Below are 18,040 nucleotides of genomic sequence, written 5' to 3'. Positions count from 1 at the left end.
ATGGATGCCGAATGGTCAGAGAGGTTCACGCAACACATTCCTTCAAAATTTTTCACACCTGTGTCCATGAGCTAATAGCAAAACTCTATAACAGCCCTATTTTACAGTGTGCTGTGCCTAATACTTATCTATGTCAGTGAGCATCTCATCCAAAACAGGTGAAGTCATGTTCCACTGCTCAGCTGTCCACCATCCCAACCCACCAAGTGCAGTCAAAGCAACAACACCTGGAGTAAAGATCAATGCCACCATTTGTACTGGAGTGCCCTAAGACTTTATGTGGTTGCCACAATTAGGTTCCAAGCTGGTAATCGCTCCTTTAGTTCTCCTGCCATGTCCTGCTCTCAAAATTGTCTGATCCAGCAACTTGCCCCTGCTAGGAGCAAACACAGCCAGTCTCCCCAAGGAACAGGGTCCACCAAATGCACCACTCAGGATTGCAGGCAATGCCCCATCTCCACAGACTAAAAAGACACCTGGTGGAAGCATTCTTCCAGTTGCATTCTCACCAGATCTTCCAGGATAAGTCCAACCACGGCAACACTCAGCCACATTCTGATACCATGGAAAACTGGTGTCAAGAGTGACACTATTACCCCTGGGACGTGGGACTAGGGCATTGCTCATATGTTCTGCTGTGAGAACAATTTGCATCTTATTAAGGCTATTACCGGTTATCTATTAAATACAGGACAAGATACACAAAAAACCAACTACAATCAACCAAACTTATTAAATTCAATCATGTCACTGACACAGGGTCTCACAACATGAGAAAAATAAAATAATGTCCAAATAGTTGAGACTCAGGAAAAGGTCCATTAGCTGAAAATGTTGATTCTTGATATCAATAAATGTCTTTTTGGGAACCTGGAACAGGAAGTAGCTGAAGAAGGTTAGTAGGAACACTATACCATGATGGTGACATAAGGCTTTTGCTTAACAGTTTCCTCTGTAAGTCTCTAGAGACAGCCGTCTTCTGGCAGTCCTGTTTTTGCTCCTGTTCCGATTACGAAGGCTGGGTGGTGGTGAAGTCACTTCTCACTGGACCTCACTTTTCTCAGAGGCAATTGATCTGATCAATTGAATCTGATTAAATGAATAGATGACTACTTTTAACCTGTTAAAATGATAAAAACACATGCACCACTTCTCTTTAAGTTAATGCATCAATTGGAAAATATTCTGAAAAAAAAATCTATATTGATAAAGGTGGATTTTCCCTTAAAAGCCTGGAAACTCTTTTGGGAAACTTCATGCAGCTAGGTTACAAAGTGTTTTTTCACTTATTTGTTTTCCAATTGCATGTAGATTACAACCAAAAACTTGGTAAGTCTGAACACATAGATCCTCTGGAAGATGTGATCTGAGCTCAAAATTTAAATTTAGATTTGATAACTCTTTTTTCAAATCTCTAACATAACTACTACATTATTCAAAATTATCTGTTGTCTAAGGTTCTGATGCACATCTTGCATAATTCAACCTTCTTAAGGCACTAAATTCCTCCTTATCTCCCCCTGCCCCTCCCTTTTGTGTTTTGTTTGTTTGGTTTGTTTTGTTTTTTTTGTTTTTTGTGGGGTTTTTTGAGGGTTTTTTTGGTGTGTGTCAAAAACAGCATGCATGTCTCTTGCTAAGGACATAAAGGGAATAACAACCCAAAACTATATACGCAGTGAAACAAAAAACTGACAGCAATCAGGAATAAGTCAGGTACAACCATTGGGAATATTTCAGATAACACACCTAATCATTAACACATGTGAAATTAGGTAATTAGCAATCTCTGAAATACTGTACAATCATCCCAGAATCTGCAACAGCTGATAAACCACAAATCAGTGAAGATTTGGACAATCATTCTCCAGATAATGATTCTTCAAGCTCTTGTCAAAGATAGATCCAGCTGTCATATCCATAGGGTAAAATTGCCAAGTCAAGGTGACTTGAATATCATGTTAAGGCAGAAAACACCTGGGTCTGTTGGCAGACTTCCCATCCACATAGAGCTAAGGCCTGGCCACTGCCTGAGCTCTAACTGGAAGAGAATTCCCTAGCCATATTTCAAAACAAGGCCCCTAAGAATCTTAGGGTGAAAGACTAATTTAACCATCTAATAACTGGTCTCCTCTGAAATTCCCTCAGGATTGGGATGCAAACTGTCAGTACTTCTGTAACAAAAACTAAAAGTCACAATATCCTCAGTTCAAAGGAGGTTTCTGATGAAGCTCAGATATCATTTCTTGGAACTCTGAAAAATACTTAAAAATCATGAGACAGCACTGGGTCAAACCACTGAGCTAGTGGAGAAACTAGCATAAACAGCTAGAGAACAATGTAACACATTTTAAAACAAAATCCTTAACCATAGCAGTTATGAAATGCTTAAAGCAATTAAAGAAAAAATAAATAAAATCTTGAAACAACACGTGTTTTCTAAGAAGCTGGCTATAACACAATAATATCACCTTATGAATAATTCCTATTATCATATCAGTAAGTTCACACCATATAATTAATATTCAGACCTCACATTTGAGATAGAAACGGTCAAGCTACAGACTCTTGTCTAAAAATGGTTTGTTCTCCTTTACAAGTCAGCCATCCTGGCCCCTAACTATTCACTGACCTTTGACTGCAGTAAACGCCCACCGTAGGGTTCCTTTTGTAGACTCTGACTGCTGGTTATTTCTTACTAGAATATGACTGTATTCTAGCAGGACTATGACAGTAGAATATGATAAGTATTCCTTTGCTGCCTCTGACCACAGGCCTTCACCTAGCTCGACTGTGACTGCAAAACTCCCACTGCAGGGTCCAACTGCAGACCCAGATGACCTCACAGCAGATTCCTCACAGCAGTAAGTCTCTCCCATTTGGAAGTCATCCAGTCTTCCCAAACCATTCTAGCAATACCTTCAATTCTTTCTTCCTCAGATTTTCCTCTGATTAGCTATCCCATTCATTTATCACACTAAAAACACAGCTGTGACTTACCAGGGGTGAAGTCCATGGTTCTTCAGACCATGGCCCGCGTCTCCTTGGATGCAATATACTTCCCGGCTCTCAGCCATTCCCCATGGCTCAAGGCTGTGCTCTCCCACGGTTCAAGATTGTTTTTCTCTTAAAATTATCTCAGTCGTAATTATTTGCAAAAGTTGAGACAATGTTTTGCAGACATTCGTGTATTTATAACTGTAAAATGAAACAAAAAGGGAGATAAAATTATGAGCTCTCACCAAATGAGCTGGAATCCAAAAAGCAGGATGGAAGCAAAAAGAGACTGCACTGACAAACCCAATCCAAAGCTGAAAAGACACACAGCATCCCACAGCAAGGATGGACAACAACACTCCACAAAGAAAAAGACCAGAGAGTCTCTCTACCACCTAGAACAAGGTCCCCAAAAGGCCACAACCGATGGGTATCAGGATGCATAAAAAAGAAAAACACTGAACAACTGACTAGGAAAAGCCATACTAACTCCTATTGAACTGCACTCAAACCTGGCATAAATGAATTTAGACAGCAATGAAGCTCAACAAGATGAACTCAATAGAATTCTGCCCTAAAAGGACCTAATAAAACGTAGCTCAATTATTAATTTAGTAAACAGAAAGTACCCTGAAGAAAAGTCAACCATCATACTCAACCATCATACTCATACTCAAAGTGTACCATCAATACAACTATAAATATGACAAAATGTAGCCTATTCTACTATTCTTAACACAAAAATAAAAAGGAAAAGTGAGTAATCTGTAAGTAGAATAACCACATGATGGTATACTGGAGGGATAAAAGTCTCAACAAGCATATTAAACTTATAAGTAAATTGGTTATGAGAAAAACCGATGACAACTGCAAATTTCACCAAAACAAGAATTTAGTAAAACTTCTTAAAGTGCATGGTTACTGAAAACAAATATAATAACATGCAATTTGGCAGACTGCAGAACAGCTGAGTAGCTGAGTAGCTTCTTGCAACTGTACCCTGTGTTTTCTCATCTGGCAAATTTGCCAACACTCTCATTTAAGAATTCAGATTATGTCGAAATCTTTGATAGGTAATAAGTCATTACATTCATTGCTTCTTATCTCTCCAGGAACCTTAAAACTGTAAAAATTTAGAATTCCTTCAAAAAACAAAATTAACTTAAAACAAAAAACAAAACCAAAAACGTATTGACGTGTTTCTAAGGAATGCAAACAAACTGCATCTTCTTCCAGCTACAAATGTGTTCATTAGCAGGTCATCACAGATGCTTCAGGTGGAGTTGCCTTTTTTCTAAAAAGCGTACTATACTTTGAAATTTAGAGAAGCGCCTTTTAACAAAACTTAAGAATTTTGAACTAAACAACTCTTAAACTTGATAAAAATTAATCTGAAGAAAACTTAGCATCCAGATACTAAAGCAATAACATATAACTTAACAGTGCTCTAGGCAAAACATAGTGGAGCTAAATTATGCTTAGCTCTATCAACCCTTAATTTATATTAAAATATAAATACAACCTTGAGTATACCTCATAGCAAGTGCAGCTTTACTAAAAAAAAAAACAACCTGAAGTCTGGTAAACTGCTATTCAACTTTGCAGCATTCTGCAAATGCCTGTACAATATATTCAAGTTTCTTCTGTTTCCTCTTGTATTACTTAGTAAGTTTTCAGGTTGTTGGGTTGCTGTTACTCTCTTCTTTGAGATTTCTGACAAGGTCTTTTCATTTCCCTGTGAAGCTGTCTGCTCTTGCATCTTTTCTACCCGGATCTGCCTAAACAGGATTACTTGTCTTCCAAGTTAGTTTTAGAGTAGTAAATGCATCCATGACTCCAATTAAAAATTTACTTCTATTTTTACTATTCATTGTGATAGCATGTCTTCCTCACACTAGTGATAGGTTTTTGCACTACAAGGGAATGAATTGCTAGCATTTTCCTTTCTGGCCCTGTAACTGCAATTGTCTATTCACTTTGCAAACACAATGCAGCTCCTCCAAGTCCTGCGCTGGTGTCCGACATGCCTGTAACTGCAATCGTCCTGTTGCGATATGTCAAGCTGCAAGTTATCTGTGGTCGATGACGTTGTTCTCGGCCGTGGCTGCGTTGCCTACGGCCGGGCCGGCCGGCTCGGGAGGGATGCCAGGCAGGGGCCGGGCCGGGCTCGGTTGGCGGGGCGGTGCAGCCCGCGGGCGCGGCGGCGGCGGCACCGACTGTGGAGCCGCTCTGCCCTCTGCTCCTGGGTCTCTGTCCCTGGCCACCGCTGGGGAGGAGGCGAGGGCTCTTTTTTGAGCGCCCCGACAAAGCACAATTAAGAACTGTTAATTTACGACGTCAAAATCTCTTTCTTTAATCCTTTTTCGCCTCACTTCAGCCCGATTAATTGATTTTGTTATAAATGTATATTATATAATTGGCTTTTCGCATAGCTATTATAATTGTACTGTATTATGTTTTTATTAATAAGAATTTAGAAGGGTAATGAATGTGTATTTTTTTGATCGTACTAGAAGGGTAAGACTGGTTTTTTGTAACGCTTAAGCCACCAAGCCCAAAGTTATGGGAAGGGGGTCACCTTGTGACCCTTTTAAGAAAAAAATCTGTTAACTTTCTGTTTTCTTATCCAACTAAAAAGAACCAAAAAACCTCAAAAAAGATTATACCTATGTTATCAAACTACGTAGAGACATTCACAAAATAAAGCTACTAAACAAGATTATCAAAGATACTTAAAACATTTTTAAAAAAAGTTTGATTACCATCTATTGAATATTCAACACGGCGCTCCTTAAAGATAAAAGTCCTAAAAAAGTAAAAGGAGAGCAACGAGAAAACTTGATGCCAAATCTCCCCCTCGGCCGAAAAATTTGGATTATTCCATCTCCTACTTTGTCTATTTTTTTTATTTCTATTAAACTCATAAAATTCTAAAAAAAAGGTAAAACTTATTTTTCACAATTTTAAACTGCTTCCTGAAATATCTTGTGCTTTAAAATTTGAGGGGTCTGTTTCTGAATTCAGTGAGCCTGTATCTCCCAAATCTGTCCTTTTCGCCGAGACAGAATAATTTCCTCGCTGTTGTATTCCTTCTATTCGTGGGTAACTTCCTGTTCCGTTCTTCTCCCACCTCGCCCCTTGCAATAATAGAGGCGGCCAAAGGTGGCGCTGTACTTGGAGGCTGCGAGCCTCGGTGGTCACAAAATGGCGTCGGCAGTAATGCGCATGCTCCAGATAGGGCTCCGGCATTTTGTTGTACGGAAAAGAACAAGCAGCGGCCCTTCTGTTGCATGAAACGTCTTTAAGGGCACCGCCATTTTGTTGTACGGACGGCTGTCCTGCACATGCGCAGTGCTGCTGAAGGACGCTGCCTGATTCCGCGCCGTGTTCAAAATGTGTCCGCTCGGGGATGGGGGGTCGGAGGATCTCCTGTGTGGCCGAGGGGAACATGGGAACATCTGCAAGACTGGGCAAGCCATGCGTGGGACCGAGGGAGCCCGCAAAAGGTTCGCTGGGTCTTGGCGCGGGGTCTGTCACGGGCTCAGCAGGGCCCAGCGCGGCTCCGATTTCGGCGGGGACTACCCGCGGTTTCCGCGGGGGGGCAGAACGCGACTGCTCGCTGGAACCTCTAAATTGCTCATAACTTCATTAAATACGAGGCATGCGGGGAGCAAAGAAGCTGTAACTTCATCTGCCTTTATGTAGCTTCCGGGAGATTTTTAATTACCCTAAGCAATAAATTTCTTACTTCTTGCTTAGAAAGCAAAGGAGAATGCAATCCTATCAAAGTCTTTAAATGACAATAAACATCCCTTCGTTATTTTGAGAGTTTTTGACCCGGTCTCACTTCCCCCGGTGCCCGCGGAGCCTCGCGGACAGGGCCCGCTCCTGCAGAGCCGCTGCGTCTGTTGAAAGAACCCCACGCACCGAGACTGGGAGGGAATGGCTGTGGAACTCCAGCTCCGGGAAAGAAGTTGTGTTTCAGGAAATGTCCTATTCCTGCCGTCTCCAGAGCTCGCGCGCTCCGCGTAGAGCCGCGAATGGACCGGCGCTCGGGGTTTTCTGACGGATAAAACACCCACGCGGAGCTCCTGGGGGTGGCAAAAAATCTTCTCTCCCGGCCCCATTTTAATAACCTCTTTAAAACCTCCTGGTTATATACAATCCCTTTCTCAGAAAGGATAATTTGGAGGAGGTGTAACGTGGATTCCTCTTCCTTGAACAAAGCCTTCCCCATCTCCTCCAGCCCCGGCCCCTCACCTGTTTTATCCGGTGAACTCGCTGCAGCGTTCATTTTTCCAGAGTCGTTCCTCGAAAGGGTTCATGCTTTCGTACTCGGATTTTTTCGTCCAGAGCTTTTCCTCGGGAGGCCTCGAGCCCCGTACTCCAAGTGGAGTCCCTCGACTCCTACCCCCATGGCCAACCACGGAGGCGCAGGCCGGGGCCCTGCCTGCCTTCTCCGCAGACCCTCTTCGCACCCGATCAGAGTTCAAAGAGACCTGGTCTGCATCAATAACACGTGTTCTTCTAACGCCGTGGGTCACCATTAGGCAGGGGGGAAATGGGCCACTGAATAAACAAATCAATATGATTTCAACAGAAGACGTTTATCGTTTACATTACATGGGAGATAGAGATTCTGGGTTACTGTCCACATGGGCATGCATCTCTGGGTTGGCTAAGCTGCTTCTTCATGAGGCAGGCACACATCCTTTAGGATATCCAATTCGTCAAGCGTCCACCCTCATGTTGTGCTTCTCCTATCTAGGGTTTGCATTTTTTGCAGACATTTTCTCAGGCTCTCTTCTTATTTTTGATCCTGTTGTTTTCTCAGTAAGCTTGATGAATTCCTGAGCGCTCTAACAAGAAAACTGCAGGTGGTTTGGTAAGATTACTCACAAGCAGTTTGGCTTGTGCATCAGAGTGGCCTGTTATACAGATAAATTCCTACACCCCTGAGATCCCAGTGTGGTGGTGCATTCCCCCCTCCTTTCCAGGCTGCAGTGTGATCTGAGAAACGCTTGTTAGGTCTTGTTCTTGGAAACAGCACCTGGGTTCAGCTTTTTCCAAGCTTATCAGAAATACTGTCTGTTCTCAGGAACTGCTAAAAGGCTCCTGTTCTCCTTATGATCCGCCTTGGAAAATATTCCTCTTGCCTGAATGGCACAACATTCCTGTTCTCACACTTTTAGAGAAAGTGCTGACCCAAACTGTGGCCGGGGTGAAACATTGTTATGACTGAAGCCCACTCTCCTGTGGCCCCATCTACAGTGGTCCCAAAGGAGACCCTTTGAGCTCTCCTGGGCCACTGTGGGCTGTGACCAGCAATGTCCCTCTGTGGGGGCCTCTAAGAGCCAGCAAACCCTCGGGTTTGCTCTGTCTGGAGGATCCCTGAAACACAATGTGTCCTGGGCCGATGCCCTCACTCCTCAAGGCCCGTGGGAGGTGGATTTCACTGACCTCTGAGGGAATTTCTCAGAGTCATTGCTTGCACTGACTGTTTCTGTTTGTGTGCGTGCCCTTACACATATGCTATAGCAAATCTGGGACAAATACTGCTTTCTTAGATGTGGAATTACCTTGGATATCCAAGTTAGGCCTGTAAGCAAGGTTCAGTCATAGGTATGAACTTACTTAAATGCTGCTAAGTGTTGTTCTTTTGCTAAGTTGTTAAATGTAAGTTATAAGCGAAGTGTTGCTAAGTGTTGTTTTTCTTTGAAGTTACTAAGTAGAACTTGGAAGTTAGGTTAAATGCTATTAAATGTTATTCCTCTGCTGAATTGCTAGCCCAAAGGTATAAGCTAAGTTATAAATTAAGGTAGAAGTAAAAGTATTGTTAAGTGTTTTTAAGCACTTAGTATTGCTAAGTGTTCTTTTAATTCCTGCCGCACTGTCTTTTGTCCCATGCACCTAAACACAACGCATGGTCATCCACACCCCCCTAGAGAGTTCTCAGTTCGTTTCTGATTTGGTTGCTGGGTTTTGTTTGGTTTTGTTGTTGCTTGTTTTCTCTTGTTGTGCCTTAGGTGTCCTGTAGGCATTAGAGTGAATCTCGCCAACCAACTAGTTGTGCTTCGTCGCTAAATGTTAAATCTGACTTCTGCCCTTTCCACTGATTTTTAAGCAATCTCAAACACTCTCATTCATGACAGCACCACCATGTCCTGCATCACCGAGGGCCCTGACACCGCCCGTGTCACAAAGGGCCACACCTGGCCCCCAACAGCAGAGGGACAGACTGGAAGCGCCCGGAGCAGCCCCGGCCTTGTGGCCTTGTAGCCCGTGCCGTGCCCAGAGCCCCGGGAGGCTTTGGCCACGGTGCCCCCGACAGCCCCAGCCCCGCCCTGCAGAGCCCTGGGGCTGCAGCCCGGGCTGTTGGGGGCAGCAGGAATTGGCCGGCCGGCCGTGCCAGGCCCTTGTGGGCAGTGGCTCCGTGTCCCACGGGAGGCCGGGGACGAGGGGTGTCCCTCAGGGCTCTGCCCGGGCCCCAGGGCTCGGCACTGCCTCGCTCAGTGACACCCGGGGCACCGAGCGCAGCCTCGGCGCCTTTGCAGGGCACGGGGAGCTGAGTGGGGCAGCGGCACCACGGAAACACCGAGTGCCTGCCCAGGGGAAAGCCGGGCTGGAAAGCCGCGAGAGGCTGCTCAGAGCTGCCCCGGGGACTTGGGCACCTGCGAGACAGAGCCCGGCTCTGAGCTGACACTGAGCCGAATACCTGAGAAATGACAGCACGGTTTTCTAGACACACTTCATTATTCTGTATTTTCTCAACCTGAGTTTTTGTGAGGGAACATTTTTAATGTTCATTTTACTTTTTTTTTTTTTAACCTTTTAAAAGGTAAATCGCTTTTTGTTATGTGTGAGGAGGGATGGGCTGGGAAATGTTGTAGTCATCTTCTATTCAATATATTTTCAAATCTGAGAGGTCACAAGACCAACAGCAGTGTCTGGTTCCACACTGCTCTGCTTTTCACTGTGAGATCTCACTTCTTTCAAATCCAGCAGTCAAAGCCCTGGAAACATGGAAAAGCTGCCAATCAGGTTAAAGCCCTTGGAGGGTTTGCTCTGTTTATGCATTCCATGTCTCCCCTGGAGTCTGTTCAGCCTCTCCACTCCTCTCCTACATGCACATGGCTGTACCCAGAGTTCAGTACATGCTTTTATAGATAGATAGATAGATAGATAGATAGATAGAAGTGATTATTGTACATACAATTCTATAGGAGTGAGTTATTGTGATGGTACACTCCATGATCCTCTGCTTTGTACCCAAAGAATGGTTATTGCATCTTTAAGCCCTGGGAAACGGGGACACGTGGTGTGTGAGGCTGGGGCAGGCAGAGGGCTCCTTGTTCGCTGCGCGGGCGTTTTGAAGCCTCGCTGCTTGGGTTTTCTGCATCTCTCTCTATGCAGAGTGGTTTTTTGTTTGGCTGGAAAGATTTTTGGCCCATGCAAAGGATTTTCCCCCCTTTCCTTGGTTCAGAGAGGCTGCAGTGGGGAGCGTTGGAGTGCCTGGAGGCGAACTGAGCAGCTGCTTTGTCAGAGTGTGGGGTCTCTGCTCCAGCAGGAGTGGAGCGGCGCCACTGTGAGCCGGGCCGAGCCGGGAGAGAAAACACCCCGAGACTTCAGCCCCACTGCTTTGCCTGCCGAGACCGTGCCCGAGGAGCCCATCTGGGGAAGAGTTCTATGCCAGGCGAACCCCAGGCTTTCATCTCCTTTGGGATAGCCCCTGGTCGGTTTTTTCCCTGGGAGAGAAGCTGGCGCCGCCTGTGCTGCATGTCGTGAGCGGGGATTTCTTTGGCATTTTGGGTCTTTTGTCCCAGGGTGTGTGGGGTGGGTAAGGTCTGACAATTAATAGCTACCAGTTATTTACTTTTTTTTTCTTGCCTTGTGAGCATACTGTTTGTTCATAAACTGTTGGAATTTTTTTTCACTTTCACCTATTAACATTCATTTCCTATTGGTGGAAAGGGACTATTGGAACCCTGTAGAGGAGACGACACTCACTCCAGAGTGTCCTCTTTAAATCGTCTCTCAAACTGAGAGTTTGGAAAGTGGAATGAACTCCAGCCAGAGTTGCCACCTGATCCGGCACTGGGAGATCCAAACTAAGGAACATCCCTGCTGGTGCTTGGAATGTGGGAAGAGTTTCATTTGGAAGTCTGATCTAGTCACCCATCATCGGATCCACCCTAAAGAACAGCCCTACAATTTCTTGGAATTCAGGCAGAGCTTCAGCAAGAACTCCCACCTCATCAAGGACCACAAGATCCACACCGGGGAGAGGCCCCACGAGTGTGGGGAGTGTTGGAAGAGCTTCAGCCAGAGCTCCTAGCTCATAACTCACCAGTGCATCCAAACCAAGGAGAGGCCCTATAATGTCCCAAGTGATTCACCCAGAGCTCTGACTTGACCCAACAGAGCCACTGGTAAGGGGAGCCCTGCGAGACCCCCGTGGGTGGGAAGGTTTCATGCGCTGCTCCAACTCCATCCCCATGGTTGGCTTTGGGTTATCCCCAGTGACTCCCAGAGCCCTGGTGTTGGGGGTAAGGTTTGTTCCTTCTTTCTCTAAAGAATTTTTTCCCCATAAGTTACCAAGGAGACCAAGTGTTGAATATTTGAGAGTACTTAACCGAAACAAAGAGGTGGGCAAAGTTGGAAGGGGGAGATAATGCAGGTAAAAGACAGAGCTTGAGGCAGCTGCGTGCTTTTCTTTTTCCGGAGTTCGGGGAGAGAGAGAACGAGAACGGCTGTTGCTGGCTGGAGGAGTTTCACTATGGCCAAAAGGATCCAGTCCTGGGAAATCTACTATAACCGGTTCGGCCTGAATCCTGAGTTTTCTCTGCCACGCGTGGGAGCTGGTCCAGGCCCTGCCTCACCTTCGGCTTCTTCGGCGCTGCTCCTCTTGCTACAGCGTGACCCTGCACCCCCTGCGCTGCCGGGACATCCTGCCCCTGCCTGCCGGGACACCCTGCCATCCCAGCTACCAGCCCGGGACTTTTCCACTGTTTCAGCTTGGTGCTGTGAGGTTCCTGCAGGGACACTGAAACCAAACTGCCCTGGGTTTTGTGAAACAAAGCCCTCAAGGTTCTTGGTACTGTTTTCGTTTGTTATTAATGCTGTAGCTGTTTGGTGGTTTTTTGGTTTGGTTTTTTTTTTGTGTTTGCTTTGTAATACATACTAGTAAAGAACTGCTATTCCTATTTCCCAAATCTTTGCCTAAGAGCCTCTGATTGTATTTTATAATTGAAAAAGAAAAAAGGGGAGTGGAGGGAGGGGGTTTACAATCTCCATCCCAAAGGAAACTGCAGTTGTTTTTTTTTTATTACCTGGCAGATACCTGTCTTCCCAAACCAAGACACCTGGTGATCCCTATTATGGGTGATTTTCATTGGGTATGGGGAAGGCGTTGGAGAGATTTCTCTCCCTTCTGGTGCTGCTGAGATGTGGTTGGTAGTAAATTCACTCCCTGTGCTCAGGCCGGGTCTGTTGCCCCCGTGCCGGTGCTCGGGGCGGGATCTCTCCCGATTCTTCTTTCAATCCCTGGGCCTCTCCTCAGCCAATCAGAGAAGTACAAGCAATATTGAACCAATCAGAGCCTGCGGTAACCCCAGTTGCCAGACAGACTCGCAGCCCGCAACGCTCCCACCTGGAATGCAACTGAGCCCTGCCTCGCCCCTAGTCACCACCGCCGGGGGAATTTGGAGAGGGGAAGGTGTCAGAACCTGCCCAGCGCTGGCCATGGAGCGTCTGACAGCAGCTGGGGTTCTACTGGTGGCACTGGTGGTGCTGGGAGCCTCCTCGGCTGTAGAGACGGAGCTCTCGGGTGATCCCGAGGGGAGGGAAGGGAAATGGTGGGAGAGTGGGAACGGTGGAGCGTGGAGGGAAAAGGGGGAAGTGGGACCCTCAAACTGATGTGGGGACTGGTGCTGGTGACTGAAGAATTATGAAAAAGAGGGAGGAAATTATGGAGAAGGGTGGGAAAGAAGAAGTGGGACCGCGGGAATAAGGGTCCTATAAGGGTTGGCATGTGGGGCACAAGGGGTGCAGAGTGAGGATCTAGGGTGGCCCTCTGAGCTCTTGGCTTGCTATGGGGTGTTGGAGGCTGCTGGTGGAGTACCCCCTGACCTGTCTTATGCACACACAGGTGTGTTCCAGGAGATGGTTAAGTCCGAGTGTCACTTCATTAACGGCACCAACCGGATGAAGTTTGTGAAGAGGTTCATCTACAACCGAGAGCAGTACGTGCACTTCGATAGCGATGTGGGGCTGTACGTGGGGGACACCCCGTATGGGGAGAAGGTTGCCAGGTACTGGAATAGCGACCCAGAATGGATGGAGTACAGACGGGATGCAGTGGACAGGCACTGCCGGCACAACTATGAGTTGTCCACCCCGTTCCTCATGGAGCGCAGAGGTGAGCGTGGGGCAGAGCGTGTCCCCTCGGGTCCTGCCCTGGGAATGACCCTGGAGCCCCTCAAAACCTCCCTGGGAATCACTGCAGACCTCTCAGCCCTCCTTGTGCCCGTGCCTATGGCCTCTTGCTGCCTCCCATGGCTCTCCCAGTCCATCCCGGTCCAATCCCATTCTCTCCCAGTGCCCCCTTCGTGTACCCCTCTCGGCCATGTGTGGAGCTGAAGCCCATCAGACAATCAGAGCGCGTCACTCTGATGACACATCCAGGCAGATCTGCAGCGCCGAGTGCCCCACGCTGGACTCGGCCTCCCAGCGAGGCACACTTCGTTCCCAGGCCCTCTCAGTTCATTCGCATTCCATTCCCAGTCTTTCTCAGTCCGCTCCCAGACCTCCATCCTCTCTCCCAGTGCTCTCCCAGTGGTCTCCAATCCAGTCCCATCTCTTTCAGTACCCTTCCAGTTCCTCCCCAGTCCTTCTCGATGTTACCCAAGCCCTCCCTCCTGTCTCCCATTTTACCCGTGTCTCATCCCAGTGTCTCCCTGCTCTCTCCCAGTGCCCCCCAGCGTTTCCATCTCGCTGGTGCCCTCGAGCTCCCAGCTCGAAGCCGGCCACCTGCTCTGCTCCGTGATGGATTTCTATCCTGCCGAGATCCAGCTGAGGTGGCTCCAGGGCCAGCAGGAGCTCTCGGGGCACGTGGTGGCCACTGACGTGGTCCCCAACGGGGACTGGACCTACCAGCTCCTGGTGCTGCTGGAAACCCCCCTGCAGCGCGGAGTCAGCTACACCTGCCAGGTGGAGCACGTCAGCTTAGAGCACCCCTTGAGCCAGCACTGGGGTACAGCCTGGCCCAAACAGCGCCAGGGGATGAGGTGGGGGGACTGGGAGAGGAATTGGTAGCAGCTAGGATTGATTGGGAGGGAGTCTGAGGGATCCAGGTGGTAACTGTGAGAAGGGTTTGGTCAGCCTGGGAGGGCAAAGAAGAAATTTGGAGAATGCTGGAAAGACTGGAATACAGTTAGGAGTTTCCTGGTGGCTACTGGGAGGGAACTGAGGGTGCTGGGTGTAACTGGAAGGGAGTCTGATGGAGCTGGAGCGGCTGGAAGCAGGTTGGGGATGTAAAAGCAGGGGTGGGAGAGAAGTTGAGTGTGCTTTGATCTACTGGCAGTGTAATTGGTGAGGCGTGGTAAGACTGGGAAGGGTCTGGGAAAATGTTTAGGGGAACATTGGAATATGAATGTCAACTGGGAGGGGGTTTGGGGTATTGGAGGGACAGGGAAGGAACTTGGGTGGTACTAGGGAGGTTGGATGGGGATAGGAAAGAGGTCTCACGGGGTCTTGGGTGGGCTGGAGGGGTGCAAGGGTGTTTGGAGGGGTTTGGGGTGTCTGTGAGAAGTTTTTGGGGGTCCTAACCCCTGTGAACCCCCCAGAGATGCTGCCGGACACTGCCCGCAGCAAGATCCTGATGGGGATCGGGGGCTTGGTTTTGGGCTTTGTCTTCCTAGTGCTGGGGCTCGGCTTCTACCTGCACAAGAAGGTGAGGGGGGCTCCTGGGGGTCGTGTTCCACCTCCCCTGCAGTGTGTGTGCTCCCCCAGGGGCCCCCCAGCCCGGTGTCACCCCCTTTTCTCTGCCCACAGAGCTCCTGAGCCAGTAGCAGCCACAGCCCCTCCCTGTGGCCTCGGGCCCAGCTGGGACCCCCTACTCCAGCCCCACGCTGATTTTGGGGGGGTCATGTGTGTCCCCAGAGCCCTGCTGTCACTCTGTCCCCGCCTGACTGCCCCCAGCATCCCGAATAAAGTATCCCAGTTCTCCCCAGTCCTGTTTATTGGGGGATGGTGGGGAGAGATCTGGGGGGACCCTGCGGGGATACTGTGATGGGAGGGGGGAGAACTGCTCCTGGAGTGGATCAGGAATGGGGACCCCTGTGTGTCCCCCCCGTGTCACCCTGCTCTGGGTGCTGGGAGCCCCCCTAGCTCCCGGTGAGGAGCTTTTGGATGAGGGGGAGTGGTGGAGGGAAGATGGGTAAGGTGTTTGAGAGGGGGGAAGGGGAAGTGGGACAGAGGCAAAGGGGTTCCCCAGGGAGTCCCTTCGTGGCCTCATCATTTGATCTCTTAAGTTGTTCCCTGGGGCTCTGGAGGGGGAAGGGGGTAGGCAGAACCTTGCTGGGGGGTCCCCAGCCCCTGCTGTTCCTCCTTGGGGGGCTCACAGTGGAGGTGCCCCCCACCCAGCAGCCACTGCTGTTGTGGCCATGGGCAGAGGGGAGAGCGAATGGGGGATCTGAGGTGGTCCCTTGAGCCCCCAGCCTGCTGTGGGGTGCTGGGGGCTCTTAGGGGGTGAGGCAGGGCACTCACCTGTCTCCCATACAGGTGTGTTCCATTTTTAGGGAAAAGCCTACTGTCATCTCCTAGATGGCAACACCTGTGTGAACTTCGTGGACAGGAACATCCACAACTAGGAGCAATTTGGGCACAGGGCGTACCCCAAAATTCTGAGGAGGGATTGAGTTGTTTTGAGGTCAAATTGAGCCATGTTCAGTGGGATGGAGTAGTTTTGAGGCACCATTGATCCCTCTTGGCTTTTGGGTGCAGAACTGTGAGGGACTGAAATGGCTCAAACCACTGGCCATTGACAAAAGCAGTGGGGGCTTTGCTGGCCATGAGCACAGGAGGTGCCCAGGGGCAGAGGGGGTGAACACCCAGCCCTGGAGGGGATGAGCCGGGCAGGGAGCCAGGGATGGGAACAGGCTGATCAGAAGATGCTGCCAGGTGGGAGAGGACTTTGGACCAGAGCAATGCCCTCCCTTACACAACTGCCTCAGCTCTGGAAACCCTCCTGGGGAAGGCCCAGGACATACACAGAGGGCTGGAGGTTTTCATCCCTTCACATGGGCCATACCTGTCTCAACTGCGCTGCTGGGAGAGGAAGGGCCGTCTCTTACAAGGGGCCGTAAACCATCAGAGTCCCACAAAGTGCCCCTGGAAACAGTGTGACATCAGAAAGTGTAAAACTCCCCCCCAGGGGAGGTACCTGGGTGTTCACCCAAACGGGAACCTTTACTGACTGACAGAACTTGGAGTTTCCAGGGCTTCCCCCACCCCTGAAGGATGCAGCCTGGGATCATCGCTTAGATCAAGAACAGGGACATTGTAGCAATTGAACCGGAAAGTTTTGTTGCTGGATCCAGGGCTGGTGACCATGAATCTTTCTACTCTTATATTTTCTTTCTTTTCCCTTTTAAGTTTTCATAGGTGTTATTTTAATGCTTCTATATTGCTAGACATGGTAACCAAAAGAGTTCCAAACCTGCTTTACCTGGCAAACAAATGGTTCTAAAATATACCCTACAGAGATACTTTTATAAACACAGATCAATCACTGTTGTTTCACTATAATCTGTCCCAGGGGATCCATAAACTAGAACCTGGGTTACCCTCACCTTCAGGAGTAGATCAGAACAGGAGCTGGACATGGAGGAAGCTTCTCGAAGCTGCTCACAGAAGCCACCCCTGGAGCATCCCCATTTCCAAAATCTGACCACACAAGCCCAATACACTGCCCCACATGGATCACCAGGATCATGGGTCACCAGGTCTCTGCCCTACAGGGCTCACTGTGGATGATCCAGCACTGGTCCTCCAATGGTTAATGGAGTTGGAGCAGTGGATGAAGCTCTTCCCACACTTGGGGCACTCACAGGCATTTCCTTCGTGTGAATCTGTTGGTGTAAGGTCAAGGCAGAGCTCTGGGTAAAGCTTTTCCCACAGTCAGGACACTCCTAGGGCTGTTTCCCAGTGTGGATATTCTGGTGGCGAATCAGGTGGGAGCTCTGGCTGAAGTTCTCAGGGCAATCCCCACACTGGTAGGGCCATTTCCTGGAGTGCAGGTGCTGGTGGCTGAGGAGGTTAGAGTGGTCACTGAAGCTCTTCACACCTTCCCTACACCTGTAGGGCCATTCTCCCATGTGAATTATCTGATGGCTGATCAGACAGGAGCTCTGGCTGAAGCTCTTCCCACATTCCAAGCACTTCTAGGGCTGTTCCCCCATGTGGATCTTCTGGTGCTGGATCAGGTGGGAGCTCCATCTGAAGCTCTTCCCACACTCCAAGGACCTGTAGCACATATCTCCAGTGTGAAACCACTCAAGGAGTGAAACCACCAGACCAAAGCTGCAATGAAGCTTTGGCCACCATCCTGACAAAGGGTTGGTTTTTCCTCCTTGGAGCTCCCTGGGCTGCATTTGGAGCCCTTCCTCGTGGGGTATCTCCAAGGCTTTTTCTCCCCATTGGATTCCTGTGCCATGGAGTCACTCAAAATGGCCTCTTTCACGAGGTTCTGATGCAGAATAACCTCTGTCAGTAATGGAGGGAGGGAGGGAGGGAGGGAGGGAGGGAGGGAGGAAGGAAGGAAGGAAGGAAGGAAGGAAGGAAGGAAGGAAGGAAGGAAGGAAGGAAGGAAGGAAGGAAGGAAGGAAGGAAGGAAGGAAGGAAGGAAGGAAGGAAGGAAGGAAGGAAGGAAGGAAGGTGGGGTGAGGGGGGAAGGGAGGAGGGGTGGGATGGGATGGGATTTACCTCCATGCCAGAGAGAAGGGGAAGAACATTCCAAATCCATCCCTGGCAGGACAGCGTTGGTAGC

At 48.7% G+C, this 18,040-nt stretch overlaps 1 protein-coding gene across 1 annotated transcript; it reads left to right on the top strand.

Moving 5' to 3' along the window:
* Nucleotides 1-12,720: 12,720 nt before the first annotated feature.
* LOC136304528 (class II histocompatibility antigen, B-L beta chain-like) lies at nt 12,721-15,200 on the top strand. The gene is made up of 5 exons (XM_066208055.1): nt 12,721-12,820; nt 13,142-13,411; nt 13,964-14,245; nt 14,838-14,944; nt 15,046-15,200. Exons 1-5 carry the CDS (start codon nt 12,736-12,738, stop codon nt 15,052-15,054), a joined length of 753 nt encoding a protein of 250 aa, XP_066064152.1. The 5' UTR covers nt 12,721-12,735; the 3' UTR covers nt 15,055-15,200.
* The last annotated feature ends 2,840 nt before the right edge of the window (nt 15,201-18,040 follow it).

The sequence above is a fragment of the Chamaea fasciata genome, unplaced genomic scaffold (genome assembly GCF_029207755.1).
Source record: "Chamaea fasciata isolate MVZ Bird 193981 ecotype frontalis unplaced genomic scaffold, bChaFas1.0.hap1 SCAF_105, whole genome shotgun sequence".
NCBI classification, from domain to species: domain Eukaryota; kingdom Metazoa; phylum Chordata; class Aves; order Passeriformes; family Sylviidae; genus Chamaea; species Chamaea fasciata.
This window is presented reverse-complemented; position numbering and strand designations above follow the sequence as displayed.